The sequence below is a fragment of the Myotis daubentonii genome, chromosome 19 (genome assembly GCF_963259705.1).
Source record: "Myotis daubentonii chromosome 19, mMyoDau2.1, whole genome shotgun sequence".
Lineage (NCBI taxonomy): Eukaryota > Metazoa > Chordata > Mammalia > Chiroptera > Vespertilionidae > Myotis > Myotis daubentonii.
The window spans coordinates 12,992,958-13,007,934 of NC_081858.1; the positions used below are offsets into that span (position 1 = coordinate 12,992,958).

The following is a 14,977-nucleotide window of genomic DNA, read 5'->3' on the forward strand; positions in this document are numbered from 1 at the left end:
ATAGCCCTCAGGAGGGGGGCAGGCGCCGCAGACCTGTGCACTCACTTGGAGACCAGGGCGAAGGCGTCGGAGCAGACGGGCGGGCAGGGCACCAGGCGGATGGCGAGGCGGCCCAGGGCGCTGGGGTAGTGCACGCGCATGACGGTGTCGAACACGGTGGCGATGGTGTTGGTGTCGCCCTGCTTGGAGCTGGGGTCCCCGGCGCCCGTGTCCAGGATGGTGCCCCCGTGCAGCACCAGCAGCAGCACGTGGATCTTGGAGGGCGGCATGGCCAGCGGCGGGCTGACCTCGTCCTGCGTGGGCGAGGGGCGGGTGTCAACTCCCCCGGGGAACTGAGCTCCTTGCCGAGGCCCCTGACGCCCCCTTGCTCCCTCTAAGAACCCCGACTCCAGGTCTTCAGCTGGTGTTGCTGCCCTCGGTGCGTCCGTGTCCAGGCACGGGTCTGTCTCAGGCGCCGCAGGCCGGGCTACAGCCGCTCCAAGTCACAGGGTTAAGGGTTGCCAGCAGCTATGAGCTCTCCCTCCATCTACATGGGGCTCCTCCCCGCCCCTGGCCCCACAGCCCCCAAACCCTGCCATTTCTTGACTTTCAATGAGACCAACCCAGGAGCAGAGATGTCCGGACCGGAACCAGAGCTGCTGCCACCCCAGGCTGGGACGCCATCCCCAGGCCTTGCCCGGCCCCAGCTCCCAGTGTGATGGGGGTGGAGGGGGGTGGCCCAGGAGGTGCCACTGGTGAGCACTTGGTGTCCTATTATGTCAGGAGGCGTGGGCGTGGGGGAGGAGCTGAATGAACAGAGCAGCTTGTCCCCAAAAAGCCAGGGGCTGAAGCCGCCTGGAAGCCCATGACGGGGGGCGTGAGCTGGGCCCCGATGGCAGGAGGAGGGGCAGCAGCAGGACCCAAGTGTCAGCCGGAGCCCAGAGGAGGGTTGGGCCCTGGGCCTGGGGCGGGGAGGCTGCCAGGAAGGGAGAGGGGGTGCCTCCGGCCAGCACAGGGCTCCGGGTGGGTGAGGAAGGAGGGCGGGGCTGCCTCACCCCCAAGAGGGGACTGGTCATCGGACAGTTGTGGGCCACGGGGCCTGGACGCAGTTTGGGGCGACACCTGTCCCCATAGAAGGACTGCCCGCTGCTGCCCGCCGGTGGGGCAGGAATGAATTCATGGCCCAGGGCAGGGTGGGACCACCAGCCGCCCAGACCACAGGCCTGGACGGGATAGCCGCGCTCGGCCACGGGGTTGGGCAGGGCTGGGCAGTGGGGAGCGGAGGGAACCCTGCCTGTGTCCCCTCTGCTGGGACTGTTTGCAGACCCCTGAAGGTCAGTCTAAGACACAGCTTCTCCCACGTGAGCCTGCTTTCCGTGGGGCACACCCTGCCGGAGCCGTGAACCCAGTGGGAACAGAGCCCACAGTACGGGGGCGACAGGCACTGAAAAGCCAGGGGACCCGTCAGTGTCCCCGTAAAGCCACCTCCTTCCGCAAGGCCGGGAGAGGAGGCTCTGGTTTGGGGGCTTTTGCCGGCAAGGGGATCTGGCTTTGGGTGGTGGTGCCCAGAACCGTGCTGGGCCACAAGGCACACCCCCGGCCGATCTCGAGCACGGCCCCTTCTGCCCCTCCCGGGGCGTCAGAGCTGTGAGCCACGTGGCTGGGGAGGGGGCTCCGTCTGCTTGATCGCCATGAACCAGCAATTGGAAATCGACACCCCGGTAACTTTTCTAGAAAAACCCATCGGACTTAAAACCTCAGAGCAGAAAACCCCCAAAGCAGGGGAGGGTAGCATGGAAGTTCCTTCCCCCCAAAACCCATCCAAACTCCCCAGGGGTCCCCGTCCCCAGGGGCCGTCTGCACCTTGGGCAGCTTGAGGCCAGAGCAGGGTGGTGGCCGCAGCGAGTGACAGCCCCGCTGGGCCGGGCTCCGGCCCCAAGTGCAAACAGCTCTGACCACCCACGGGTGGGGCAGGAGGGGCCTGAGCTCCGTGCAAGAACCCCCAAAGCAGACACAGGCACTCTGTGGACACAGCTTTATTGGGCACTGAGAGCACCGCCCGTCCCCAGCGGGGTGGCGGCCGCCGGCCACATCACTTCTGCCTAGATGGCTTTTGCTTCCTCCCCTTCCATCTTTTTTTCTTCAGGAAATGCAGGCAGGCTGAGCACAGGGTGGTCTTATGTTTGGTCTGGAATTTACAAGTTTCTCATTTTACTTTCCAGGGGAGGAGCTGGGTCAGGTCCTTCCTCAGAGGCTGGCTACCATCCCTGCCAGTTCTCGGGGCCGTCAGAGGGGGCGGGGGCCCAGGCCAGTGGGGACGTGAGGGAGGCTGTGGGCGCCAAGTCCTGCCTCCAGTCCTTTGAGCCCTGCCCGCTCCCCCTGGCAGCTCTGGGGACCACCAGCAGCACAGCCCCTGCCCTCTGCCACCTGGGCACCCACCTCGATGGTGTTCAGCTGCTCCACGCTGGAGGCCACCCTGAACTCGGGGGTGGTCTGACGGTATAGCCCGTCTGCAACACAGAAGCGGGGGGCGGGGGGGTCCTCTGAGCAGAGGGGAAGCTGGCCAGCCCCAGGCCCACCAGACAGAGGCTGTGAGGGTAACAGGCGGGGCCCAGGGTTTCCCTCACCCCACCTTGTCCCCAGGCTCAGGAGCTGGGTCAGAGAGGAGGGCCTTGCACATGCCCCCCCACCCCGCCCTCCCAGGCCCTGCAGCACACAGCCAGTTACCCTGCGTGTCCTCCAGCTCGGGGCTTTCGATCTTGTCCATGAGGTCATTGGAGTTCCACTTGGTGATGTCCTTGGGGAAGGTTTCCTCTGAGTCGGACAAGTCCTCTGGGGAAGAGAGAGGGGGCTCAGCATGCTGTTGGGGAACAGGGACTGGGGTCGGGGCGCTGGGAGGCCTGTTCCTGCAGGTGGGGGGCCTGGGAGTGGTGGCTCCGGGTCGCCCATGTTTCTCTGGCCCGTGTGCTGCTCCGTGCCGGGTTCTGCTCTCCCCCTCCCTTAAGAGATAGACCCATGGCCACACGCCCATGGGGCTGCTGCCTGACCTTTGATTTATTTTTTTTAATATATTTTTATTGATTTCAGAGAGGAAGGGAGAAGGAGAGAGAGATAGAAACATCAATGATGAGAGAGAATCATTGATCAGTTGCCTCCTGCAGGCCCCATACTGGGGATCCCGAGCCTGCAACCCAGGCATGTGCCCTTGACCGGAATCGAACCCAGGACCCTTCAGTCTGCAGGCTGACGCTCTATCCACTGAGCAAACCGGCTAGGGCTGCCTGACATTTTTTAAAAATTGTGGTAGGTGGGAGCAGACTGGGACAGGTCAATGGGGGGAAAAGGAGACATATGTAATACTTTCAACAATAAAGAATTTTAAAACAATACAAAAAAAACCACAAAACAAAAATTGTAACATTCACATATCATAAAGTTGCCATTTTAAACGGAGCATTTAGTGCATTCACAGTGCTGTGCAACCATCATCTCCATCTAGTTCCAGAACATTTTCTCTTCTTTCTTTTTTTTAAGGCGAGGCCTTCTATTTAAATATTAATATGTTTTTATTAATTTCAGAAAAAGAGGAAAGGAGAGGGATAAAGAGACAGAAACATTGACCTGCGGCCTCCTGCACGCCCCACACTGGGGATCCAGCCTGCAGTCAGGGCATGTGCTCTGACCGGGAATCGAACCAGCGACCTCCTGGTTCATAGTTGACACTCAACCACTGAGCCACACCGGCCGGGCTCCAGAACACTTTCTTTCTTTCTTTCTTTTTTTTTAATATATTTTATTGATTTTTTACAGAGAGGAGGGGAGAGGGATAGAGAGTTAGAAACATCGATGAGAGAGAAACATCAGTCAGCTGCCTCTTGCACGCCCCCTACTAGGGATGTGACTACAACCAAGGTACATGCCCTTGACCGGAATTGAACCTGGGACCCTTGAGTTCGTAGGCTGACGCTCTATCCACTGACCCACACCGGCTGGGCACCAGAACACTTTCATCACCGAAAAGAAACCCTGTCCCCTTTAATAATCATTCCCCTTCCTCCCTTCTCCAGCCCTGGCCACACCACCCTTTCTGTGTCTCTGGACTGGACGCGCCTGCTCTGGACATTTCCTACAGACGGGCCATAGAGCCCGTGGCCTTTAGAGTCTGGTCTTTCACTCAGCATCCGGCTTTCAAAGTTCGTGCGTTTTATGCCTGGACCCTGTGCGCCGTCTGGAAGGGCCACCCTTTGTTTCTCAGCCCATCAGCTGCCTTCCTGACCATTCCCCACGTCCACACAATACAGCTCAGCGAGAAGCGCAGCTGTGAGCGATTCCACCTGACTCCCCTCTCTGCCTTTCAGAGAGCTCCCGCCCGTGACCCTCCCCCACCCCGCGAGGGTCGCTGCCGCTCTGGCATCTTCCAGCCTGACTGCCTCCTCTCTTTTCGGGCTTTTTCTAAAGTTTCTACGGGAGCTGCAAGTCAGGGACACAGCCCGGCCAGGCTCAGGGGTGAGACTCAAAACATCCTCCCTCACCCTTGGGAGACGCCAGTGCAGAGGCAGGCCCCTCCCCCAAGGCCAAACCAGGCACCTGCCTTTTGCCTGGACCCCCCCCCCCCCAAGTTCTTCCCCTTGAGGCCAGTTAACTAAGATCCCATAATTAGCCCGGCCAGTGTTGCTCAGTGGTTGAGCATCACCCTATGAACCAGAAGGTCACATCCTGGGGCTGCAGGCTTGATCCCCAGTAGGGGGCGTGCAGGAGGCAGCAATCAATATTTCTCTCTCATCATTGATATTTCTCTCTCCCTCTCCTGTTCTCTCTGAAATCAATAAAAAATATTTTTTAAAATGATACCATAATTAGGTGGCTCCTCAGCCCGCGTCAAGCTGTGGAGGCGGCCGGACAAGGCTCTGGTCCTGCCTCTGCCCTGCTGTGTGTCTGGAGGCAAGTCCCTGTCCCTCTCTGAGCCTGTGTCCTGCTTGTCACCTGCAAACTGGAAACCCGCCTCCCACACCTGTCCACAGGCCCCTCTTATCTCCTCGGAGGAGGGGCCGGGGCTGAAGCGAGCGAGGGTTTTGTGTCGGCTTCTCCCGGCTCGGGTGGCTGCGTGCTCACTGTGCTTATTTTAGGGTTCGTGGGGAAATGGGCACTTCCCGCATTTTCTGCTTGTCTGCATTTTCTAAAGTTTTTCCATCAGATGAAAAAAAAATAAAAAAGATCATTGCAAAAAAAAAAAATCAGGAAATTATAAGAAGGTAGGCTTTTATGAAACTTCTTATGGAAACAAATTCACACAAGGAAAAAAGCCTCCTTCTGATCCTAGGTCCATTTCTGGGGGGTCTGAGAGCATGGTCCCCCCCCTGCCAGGCCAGGCACATCCTGACCTCTGGTTGGGGTGAGCTGAGACTGTGGGTGACTTCACTCAGCCTCTCATCCTCGGTCCCATGCTGCTCATCAGGACTGTGCATAGGTAACTGCCACTCGGACCCACACACCCCAACCCTTTCAGAACAAGACCCCCAGATCTCTCGTGCGGGGTGTCCCCCCAGAGCCACCCAGGAGCCCGCCTACCGTGCGCATCGAAGAACTCATCCTCCGAGCTCTCGTCTGAGTCCCGGGCGATACTCTGCATCCTCCACTCTGAGATGCTGTGGCGGGAGGGGCTGGCTGGAAGGCAAAACCCCGACTGACCGACCGACCACCCAGCGGACGGGCTGGGGACAGAAGGCAGGCGGGTGTGAGGTGCCGGAGCGAGGGCAGGAGGGCTCGGAGGAGAAGGATGTGAGAGGAGGGGCCGGCGGCCCTGACTCCTCTTGGTGGAAGCTCCTGGGACTTTGAAAACCGCCCCCTCCCAGCCCACCAACTGCAATGCAGGCATGTCCCTGTCTGGGGGAGGACATGGCGGTGGGAGGGTATGGGGGTACGGCCGGGCGGGCAGTCACACGGCTGGGTCCTCCCTGGCCCTCTGCCCTGGGCCAGCCCCGGTGCTGCTCCTTAAATTCTCCGGAGGCAGAGCTGCCAGGGCTGTGGCAGGAGGAGAGGACATAAGCGTGTCCACGTGTACATTTCCACGGACCCTCTGCATAGGACAGACACGCCTGGCGTGGGAAGAGCCGCTCTGCAGAGGGGTCTCCTGACTTTATGAGATGCCTTGTTTTTCGAAATCGCCACAGTATGCCCACAACAGTTCCCTTTGGAAAGGCCTTTCTCGGGTCCGAAGCCTTCTTCTCGCCCCTCGGCCTGGCCCAGCATGTGGGTCTGGTCCCTCAGGAGCAGAGCTCCCCTCACTGTGCTGCGTGGGGCCCTCCCAGGCCCCCTCTCTTCCTGGTACCCTGGCTCCTCAGAGCTGCAGCCGCTGGGTCCCGGGTTCCCACATAACCAGCCTGTCTTGCCCGGGCTGTGGAGGTGAGTCTGGGGGAACCTGTTAGAGGGGTGTGGGGTGCCCTGGCCTTCTCCTACCAGCAGGCAGTTGGTTCTAACTCCGGGCAGCTGTGGCCCACAAGGTCCGAAAGCAGGAGTCCCTTCCCAGAGCTGGCATTACCTGGCAGTGGCCTGGGGCTGCCTGGGGGGCTGAGGGCTGTCACGGGGGGGGGCTGAGGGCTGTCACGGGGGGCCAGCCGAGGGCAGGGACCCGCACCGGGGCTGGGGCGGCTCACCTCCCCGCTTGGATGACCGCGATGACTTGGAGGATGTGGACCACTGCTTCTTCAGGCCGCGGCCGGCCAGGGGCTCCCCGCTGCTGCAGGGCTGGGCGGGCTCCCCGGGGGTGTGGTCCTGGCTGGCTTCGCCCTTGGACAGCTCGTCGGCCTCCTCCTCGTGCTCCTTGAACTGGGCCATCTTCCGGGACAGCATGAGCTGCGCCTCCTTCTCCAGCTCCCGGATGTTCTCCATGCTCAGCCCGTACCACTCGTCCTGCCAGCACCAGGCCTGCCGGTGCGCCCGGACCATCACCTTCCGCAGGCCTGGGGCGGGCGGGGGGCAGAGACGGAGGGGGCGTCAGTTGGGCCACAGAGGCCCCACGGGCCGGGCTCGGGGCTGGGGGGTGCCCCATGTTGCAGGTCACAGTGTAGCCTCCAGCCAATCACTGTCCCTGTGCCTCAGTTTCTCCCCCTGTGAGTGTGGGGTTTGGCTCACAGATGGCCTCCCACAGTAATGCGTCTGCTCAGAAGCCACTCTGAATTTGGGGGGATTTCTGCCCTGGAGGGGTGGGGAACGCTGGAAGAGGACTTCCCGAGAGTCCAGTCTCAGCACCTAGTATCCTTTCCCGTCGACTTTCCCAGGGAAAATCAAGTTCAAGGTCAAATCAGCTTAGTCCTCCCTTTTCTTTTCTTAAAAAAAAAAAAAATATATATATATATATATATATATATATATATATTTATTGATTTCAGAGAGGAAGGGAGAGGGAGAGAGAGAAACATCAACGATGAGAGAGAATCATGGATCGGCTGCCTCCTGCATGCCCCCCACTGGGGATGGAGCCTGAAACCCAGGCATGTGCCCTGACCAGAAATCGAACCCTGACCTTCTGGTTCATAGGTCGACCTACACTCAACCACTGAGCCAGGCTTGGTCCTCCCTAATCTAACAGGATATAGATACCTATAAACTAAGATAGCTTTTAGGGTATAAAAATAATAAAAGAAAACATAGGGACAGAAAGCAGATGGGGGTTGCCTAGGATTGGGGTGGGAGTGGGGCGGTGACAGTGAGCAGGAACAAAAGACTCTGAGGTGTTGGAATGTTCTAGAATAGACTAAAATTTATTGAACCATCCTCTTACAACCAGCGAAGAGTGTGGTATGTAAAATATAGGCCTCAATAAAGCTGGTTAAAAACACATTAAGGAGACATAAGCATCCGGTCCACACCCCCGTCAGGGAGCAGAGAGCTGCAGGTGGGGTTGCAGGCAGGGATGCAGGCGGGGATGCAGGTGGGGTTGCAGGCGGGAACACAGGTGGGGTTGCAGGTGGGGACGCAGGTGGGGTTGCAGGTGGGGACACAGGTGGGTTTGCAGGCAGGGATGCAGGTGGGGACACAGGTGGGGTTGCAGGCAGGGTTGCAGGTGGAGACACAGGTGGGGTTGCAGGTGGGGACACAGGTGGGGTTGCAGGTGGGGACACAGGTGGGGTTGCAGGCAGGGATGCAGGCGGGGACACAGGTGGGACACAGGTGGGACACCGGTGGGGAGGAGGGCAGCCGGCGCCAGGCTCACCGGTGTCGTGGATGAACCTCTCGATCTTGGACTGCATGCCCCAGTAGCGGAACTCCACCTTGCACAGCTTGTAGGCGCACATGATGGGGAACACCTGCTGCTTGTACTCCTGGATCCAGTTGTCCGACAGGGGCCCCCGCTGGGTCTTGATGGAGTGGAAGAGCTTGGGGTCCTCTTCCGTCCTATACTCATTGGGGGGCACGGGGTCCTTGACGATGTCGATGAAGTCTGCGGGAGATCCTCAGAGTGAGTGGTCACTTCCACCCTGACCTCCACCCTCCCCTGTCCCGTCTCCTCCCCGTGTCCCTGCCGCCCCTGAATCCTTGCGGGCACTGGGCCTCGGGGGGCCAGAGTGAGGATGCTGCTTGGGGCCACTCTGGCCTCGGGCTCTCCTGACGGCGAGGCCTATGGCTCTCCTTGTGGCCTTTTCAAGTCCTTTCAGCAACCCCCACGCATCGTGTGCATTCTACCAGTTACCGGAGACGCACGGGGGTGTGGAGGGGGTGCGGGTGGGTAGAGAGGCAGCCAGGTAAAGCTTCCCAGAATGGGGCCTTTCAGCCACAGGAGCCCTGGGAGGCTGAGACTGTCCCAGCAGCACTGACTGACCGAGGGGGGCATGGGGGGCACTAGGGGGTCCCCGTGGGGAGAGGTGAGGAGGGCGCGGTTGGATCTGCAGCATTACTGGCCAGGCTAAGTGTGTGGGTGGTGCCCTGGGGCACAGGTGGCACTATATACAGTCTGAAGGCAGGGGGGCCCGTAGAAACCTGCTCAGACCAAAGGGAAGAGACAGGAGGAGCCAATTCAAGGGCCCAGGATAGTCCTGACAGGAGGTAGCAGATGCCACAGGCTGGGCATCGGGGCAATGGGCCTGGGGGCTGGAGGGTGGTAAGAGCAATGGTAGTGACTCTGGGAAGGGACAAGAGCCATGCTGCCTGTCACCTGCCTCAGAACCACCGATCTGCTGGCTCCTAAGGCTCGTGGGTTAGCAGGGCCGGGACACAGGTGCTGAGAGGGGGCGGGACAGGGTGTGTGGCTCAGAGGCGTGTGGGGAGGATGGCATGCGGGGGGCTCTGCCCCAGTGAGGCCCGGCTGTCTCATCTCCCTGGCACGTGGGCACCGGGTCTGGGCTGTGGGTTGCAGATGCAGACGTGAGCTCCACCAGAAGCAGTGAGGGGCCAGAGCACCAAGTGCTACAGCATAGGGGCTGGGGGAAGGGAATGAAAGTCCGGTCTGGCCGGCGTGGCTCGGTGGCTGAGTGTTGACCTATGAACCAGGAGGTCACGGTTCGATTCCCAGTCAGGGCTCATGCCTGGGTTTCGGGCTCAATCCCCAGTAGGGGGTGTGCAGGAGGCAGCCAATCAATGATTCTCTCTCATCACTGATGTTTCTATCTCTCTCTCCCTCTCCCTTCCTCTCTGAAATAAATTTTAAAAATTATATATATATAAAATATTTTTTAAAAAACAAACAAAAACCTCCTGCCTGGATCAGACCGTATGCCCAGCCGGCTCGGGCAGAAAGGCCACAAGGGGATGCTGGGAGCAGGGGCCATGCAGGGGCCTGTGGAGGGAGCCCGCGGAGCTGCCAGCGGGCCCGCGTTGTGCTGGGCCTTCCCTCCTGTTATGGGTATTTCTGGGTAGAATGTGCACCCCCCCCCCAAGTTCATGTGTTAGAGTCCTGACCCCCAGGAGCTCAGAATATGGCCTTATTTGGACACAGGGCCTCCAAAGATGTAATCAAATGAAAATGAGGTCATTAGGGTGGCCCTGATCCAACATGACTAGTGTCCTTATAAAAAAGGGGACATTTGGACCTGACTCGCCGCCGCGGGGAGAACGCCATGCAGAGATGACGACGGAGATTGGGGTGATGCGTTTACAAGCAGGAACACCGAGGTCCGCCAGCAGGAGAGAGGCCTGGCACAGAGCCTCCCTCGCTGGCCCCGGAGGCACCCAGCCGGGGCACACCTCGACCTTGGGCTCCTGGCCTCCAGGACTCCGAGGCAATAAACTTCCGGTGTAAGCCGCGCCCCCCCCCCCCCCCCCCCCCACCGTCTGTGGCACTGTGTTCCAGCAGCCCCAGCAAAGTAACAGCTTCCAGGCCCCAGTGGGGCCCATGGAGGGCTGTTCTCAGGGACAAAGCCCTTCACGCCCACGAGAGAGGCGGCCTGGGAGTTCGCTCCTGGGGCGCGAGCAGCCACCTCCGGCCGAGCACCTGCCCGACCCACCTCCACGTGACGTGCTCCTGGGCCTGGAACCCGGGGTTCCCGAGTGGTGGCTGCTGAGCTGCGTCGGCCCCACAGATGTATGTTTGGCCAGCGTGAGTTTATTTACAGAGATTTTTCATTAGTTGCCAACATTGAGGAATTGGGAGATGTCACATGAAAATTCTGATTTCTGGCCTCTCTTGGAAAAATAGATTTAACCAATGGGGCCCTTCGCCGAGGGGCCCAGTCACCTGGAGGGGAGAGGGGTAGAGGCCGCCTGCCATGAAGGGGACACGGCCCCGCCCCGCCCACTGAGCACACACGGGTGGGGACACCTCGAAGGGAAGGAGGGGCGGGCGGGGCTCAGGGTGTAAAAGGCACTAAGCCTCAGTGTACATGTCAGAAAAATGGGGCCCTGTCTCCCCTGGTGCCCCCTCCCATGCTGGCTCAAGACCCAGGACAGGAGCGGGTCGGGAGCCTGCCCGGCCTGGAGATGAGGGGCCCACGGGCAGGGAACCCCAACACCTCCCCAGCGTGGGAGCGTCATGGTGGACGTTACCGATCACCAGCTGGCTCCTTTCCACGGGCGACAGACTGAACACGTTGGGGTTTTCTCCGGCATCGGTTTTATAAAAGGTCTCAATGTCGATGGAGAATTTCTCCACGAAAGGGCAAGTGAACCTGTGGGGGAAGAAAAGCACCCATCAGGACCCTAACCCTGGCTCTATCCCTAACCCTAACCCGAACCCGGGGGTGCAGGGTGTGGGCGTGGGGTGGCCGGGCCAGGGCCTGCTGGACCCCTCAGGGCAGGAGGCCCAGGTGGAAGGAGGCTGGAGTGGTGGACGGGACTCATCTGTCTTGTCCACCTCCTGGACCTTCCCCTCGTCCCAGGGACAACCCAGGCCAGGCGGGGGCAGGGGTGGGTTTAGGGGAAGAGAAATGTGGCAGGAAGCTGCTGGAAGCCCTGTGTCCAGGTCCCCGTGTGTAAGGCATGGTGCAGACGCAGGTACAACTACTGCAGCCCACTGCCGAGTGGGCGGAAAGGGACAAGCACTCCGAGGCACATGCCACCCCTGCCCGCTGTCCCACAAGGAGTCAGGTCTGGTAACAAGGGAACAGCCCTCCGCTCTTTTTAAAAATGTTTTTATTGATTTCAGAGAGAGGAAGGGAGAGGGAGAGGGAGAGAGAAACATCAATGATGACAGAGAATCATTGATCGGCTGCCTCCTGCACGCCCCCTACTGGGGACCGAGCCTGCAACCCGGGCATGTGCCCTGACTGGGAATTGAACCCTGACCTCCTAGTTCATGGGTCAACACTCAACCACTGAGCCATACAGGCCGGGCCAGCCCTTCTCTCTTGGCTGGGGTTGAGCTCAGAGGAGGAAAGTGTGTTGGGAGGAGGAACGGCCTCCACGGATCCTCGGGCAAGCTCCGGGCCCTCACCCAGGAAGGGGAAGGGAGCCCGGGAGACTCGCGGGGACCCTATCTGCATAGCAGGTGGGCAGCCAGCTGGGCGCACCCTGTCTGGTCGAACCCAGTGGTGCTCGGCTACACTGGGTGAGGTGGGGGCACAGAGTGAAGAACCTCCTACCGGGGGATCTAAAGGAGACCCCAGTTCAACATGGCACGTAGCTGAGGGTCTCGGGGTTGGAGGGAATCTGGGCCATCTGGTCTACCCTCAGGTCATGCTTCTTCCCAGCTTCTGACTGTCCCCAATTCTCAGGTGAACATGAAGGTTTAGTTTGTATTCCCTGAGCTCCCAGATGGCAAGGGGGTCTCAGCTGGACCCTGCTGAACTCATGCCTTCCAGGCCTCCCTCCCTGACACCCGTCTTCTGCCTGTTTCCTGCAGGGAGCCCTAGTGGACCTTCAGAACGCCCCTACCTGGAATAGAGGCTCAGCTTCCCGGAAGCCTGGGGTGCAGGAGCTGAGCCTACCTGGAGGGCTGCTCCCGGGATCTATGCCGCAGGGCACCTCCCTGCTCACCTGGTTCTCGTGTAGGGGTAGGCGTTCCAGGACTCCTCCACCACCCGCAAGGCCGCCTTGGGCAGGATGGAGCGGAACCAGCTGGGAATGTGCCTGCCCACGTGGTACACCTTGTGTGTGTACTGTCCGGAGCCGCCTGGGCCGTCCGTGTATGGCCTGTTCTCCAGGATCTCCACGCCGCTGCCTTCGCCATATGTCTCGTTGCGGCTCTTCTTCTGTGGGGACAAAGGCACCGTCCATGTGTGGGGGCCACAGTGCTCTGCAGAAGGGAAGGGGCTCAGGTGACCAAGCCCCGGAGAGCTGAGTGGGAGGAGGAGCCTACGATAGGCAGATCTATGTAGGAGAGGCAGGAGTCTAGAAGGAAACCCATGTACCTGTATCTGCAAACTATATATATTAATTTTCAACAAGGATGCCAAGACCACTCAATGGGGAAAGAATAGTCTTTTCAAATGGTGCTGGGACAATTGGCTCTCCACATGGAAAAGAATGAAGCTGGACCCCTACCTCACACCACACATAAAGATGAACTCAAATGGATCAAAGACCTAAAATTATAAAAGTTTTAGAAGAAGATAGATGGGGCAAGTCTTCATCATCTTGGATCTGACAATGGTTTCTTAAATGCAAGCAACCAAAGGTAAAATAGATAAAATGGATTCCATACAAAATGTAAAACTTTTGTGCCTCACAGGACACTAAGAAGAAAGAGGAAGGCAACCCACTGAATGGGAGAACATTTTTTGTAAATAATATATCTGATAAGGGCTGTGTATACAAAACATATTAAAAACTCTTATGACTCAACAACAAAGAAGGAAATAACCCAATTCAAAAATGCACAAAGGGCTTGAATAGTCATTTCTCCAAAAAAAAATACGCAAATGGCCAACAAGCCCATGAGAAGATGCTTCAGCCCTCTAGTCATCAGGGAAATGGCAATCAAATCTACAACGAGATACCCCTTCACGCCCATTAGGATGGCTAAGAAGCCAAACGATTAGCAAGTGTTGGTGAGGATGTGGAGACATTGGAACCGTCATGCACTGCTGGTGGGGACGCAAAATGGTACAGTCGCCGTGGAAAATCGTGCGGCGGCTCCTCAAAAAGGTGGACACAGAGTTCCCACGTGGCTCAGCAGTTCCACTCCCAGGTATACATCCGAGGAAATGAAAACATAGGTCAGCACGCGAACCTGGACACCCGTGTGCATAGCAGCACCAGTCACAACAGCCAGGAGGCGGAACCAACCCAGATCTCCACGAACTGAAAAATGGGGACAGCTCTGGTCAGTGTGGTGCACCGAAGGGTCATGGGTTCGATTCCCAGTCAAGGGCACGTACCTGGGTTGCAGGTTTGATCCCTGGCCCCGGTCAGGGCATGTATGTGCTGGAGGTAACCAATCGATGTGTCTCTCTCACATCGATGTTTCTCTCTCTCCCCCCTCCCTCCCTTCCTGCCACTCACTCTTTCTAAACATCAATGGGAAAAATATCCTCGGGTGAGGATTAACAACAACAACAAAGGATAAACAAATTATATCCATACAACGGACTATGATTCATCCATAAAAATGAAATACTGGCACCGGCTACAACGTGGATGAATGTTGAAAACATGATGCTGAGTGAGAAAAGCCGGACACAAAAGGCCACACACTGCGTGATCCTATTTCTACGAAACATCCGGAATGGGCAAGCCCACAGAGTCAGGAAGCAGATTATTGGTTGCCCAGGGATGGGGGGCTGGGAACGGAAAATGACTTCTTTTTGAGGAGCTGAAAATGCTCTAAATTGATTGTGGTTTCATAACATAATGAAAACCACTACACTGTACACGGTAAACATGTGACTTGGTTGGTGCGTGACTTCCATCTCAATGAAGCTAGGATACGACAAAACACACACACACACGCCAAAACCAATCCTGTCTCCTGCTCTCTCTCAGACTTCAGACAGATCACCTGTGGGGAGTGGGGAGTAGGGAGGGGCCTCGGTGCCCCTGCCTGGGCTAGGTAGGACGCCCGGGTCACCTCTGAGCGTCTCTCGGCACCACCGTGCTGGCCGGCGTTCAAAAGCTCAGGTTTCTGCTTATGCAGAAAACCTCGAGGTTGAGATGCTCGTGACTTTAAGCCGGGCATCTGTTTCCATGGTGACGTGATGGCACCGCCAAGGCTACCTTCGGTCAGCTTCCTGAACAGCAGGTGTGCGCATGCTCACACGCACACACCTGTGACCCCTGCCAGCTTTGCGGGCACAGGCTGGCTGGAGAACCCTGCCCTCTCCCTCCCCGGGGCCTGAGGCCGCACAGGAGGGGCTGAGCCACCTTGGGCCTGGTGCGGGCAAAGCACAGACCCCAGGAGGCCAGGATCCGTCAGAAACAGGAGGCTCCCGGGTGGGTGGCTAATGAAGGGGGTGGGAAGCGACAAAGAGCAAGAAGCCCCCCAGCGCTGTCCAGGGTCCTGGCCAAGTGCTGCCCAGGGCTCGCTGGGAGCTAAGCATTTGCCCGGCCTCTTCCAGAAGAGCAGGCTCTCTCCCAGACAGGTCAACTTTTCGTTTGTTTTTAAAACCTTGAACGTGTGCCCGGAAGGTGT

The 14,977-nt window shown here is 58.5% G+C and overlaps 1 protein-coding gene across 11 annotated transcripts in view; it reads right to left on the reverse strand.

Moving 5' to 3' along the window:
* PITPNM2 (phosphatidylinositol transfer protein membrane associated 2) overlaps positions 1–14,977 on the reverse strand; it is a 99,956-nt gene that overhangs the window by 14,977 nt on the left and 70,002 nt on the right. For 9 of the 11 annotated variants that reach the window (XM_059676372.1, XM_059676377.1, XM_059676370.1 and 6 more), the window contains 8 exons: positions 12,385–12,599; positions 10,957–11,078; positions 8,192–8,419; positions 6,633–6,938; positions 5,548–5,643; positions 2,707–2,811; positions 2,419–2,489; positions 46–293 (listed from right to left, as the gene is read on the reverse strand). In XM_059676372.1, the coding sequence (XP_059532355.1) occupies positions 46–293; positions 2,419–2,489; positions 2,707–2,811; positions 5,548–5,643; positions 6,633–6,938; positions 8,192–8,419; positions 10,957–11,078; positions 12,385–12,599 (1,391 nt within the window). Of the gene's footprint in view, positions 1–45; positions 294–1,946; positions 2,168–2,418; positions 2,490–2,706; positions 2,812–5,547; positions 5,644–6,632; positions 6,939–8,191; positions 8,420–10,956; positions 11,079–12,384; positions 12,644–14,977 lie in introns of those variants that run through there. The other 2 variants (XM_059676379.1, XM_059676380.1) reach the window with 2 other exon arrangements.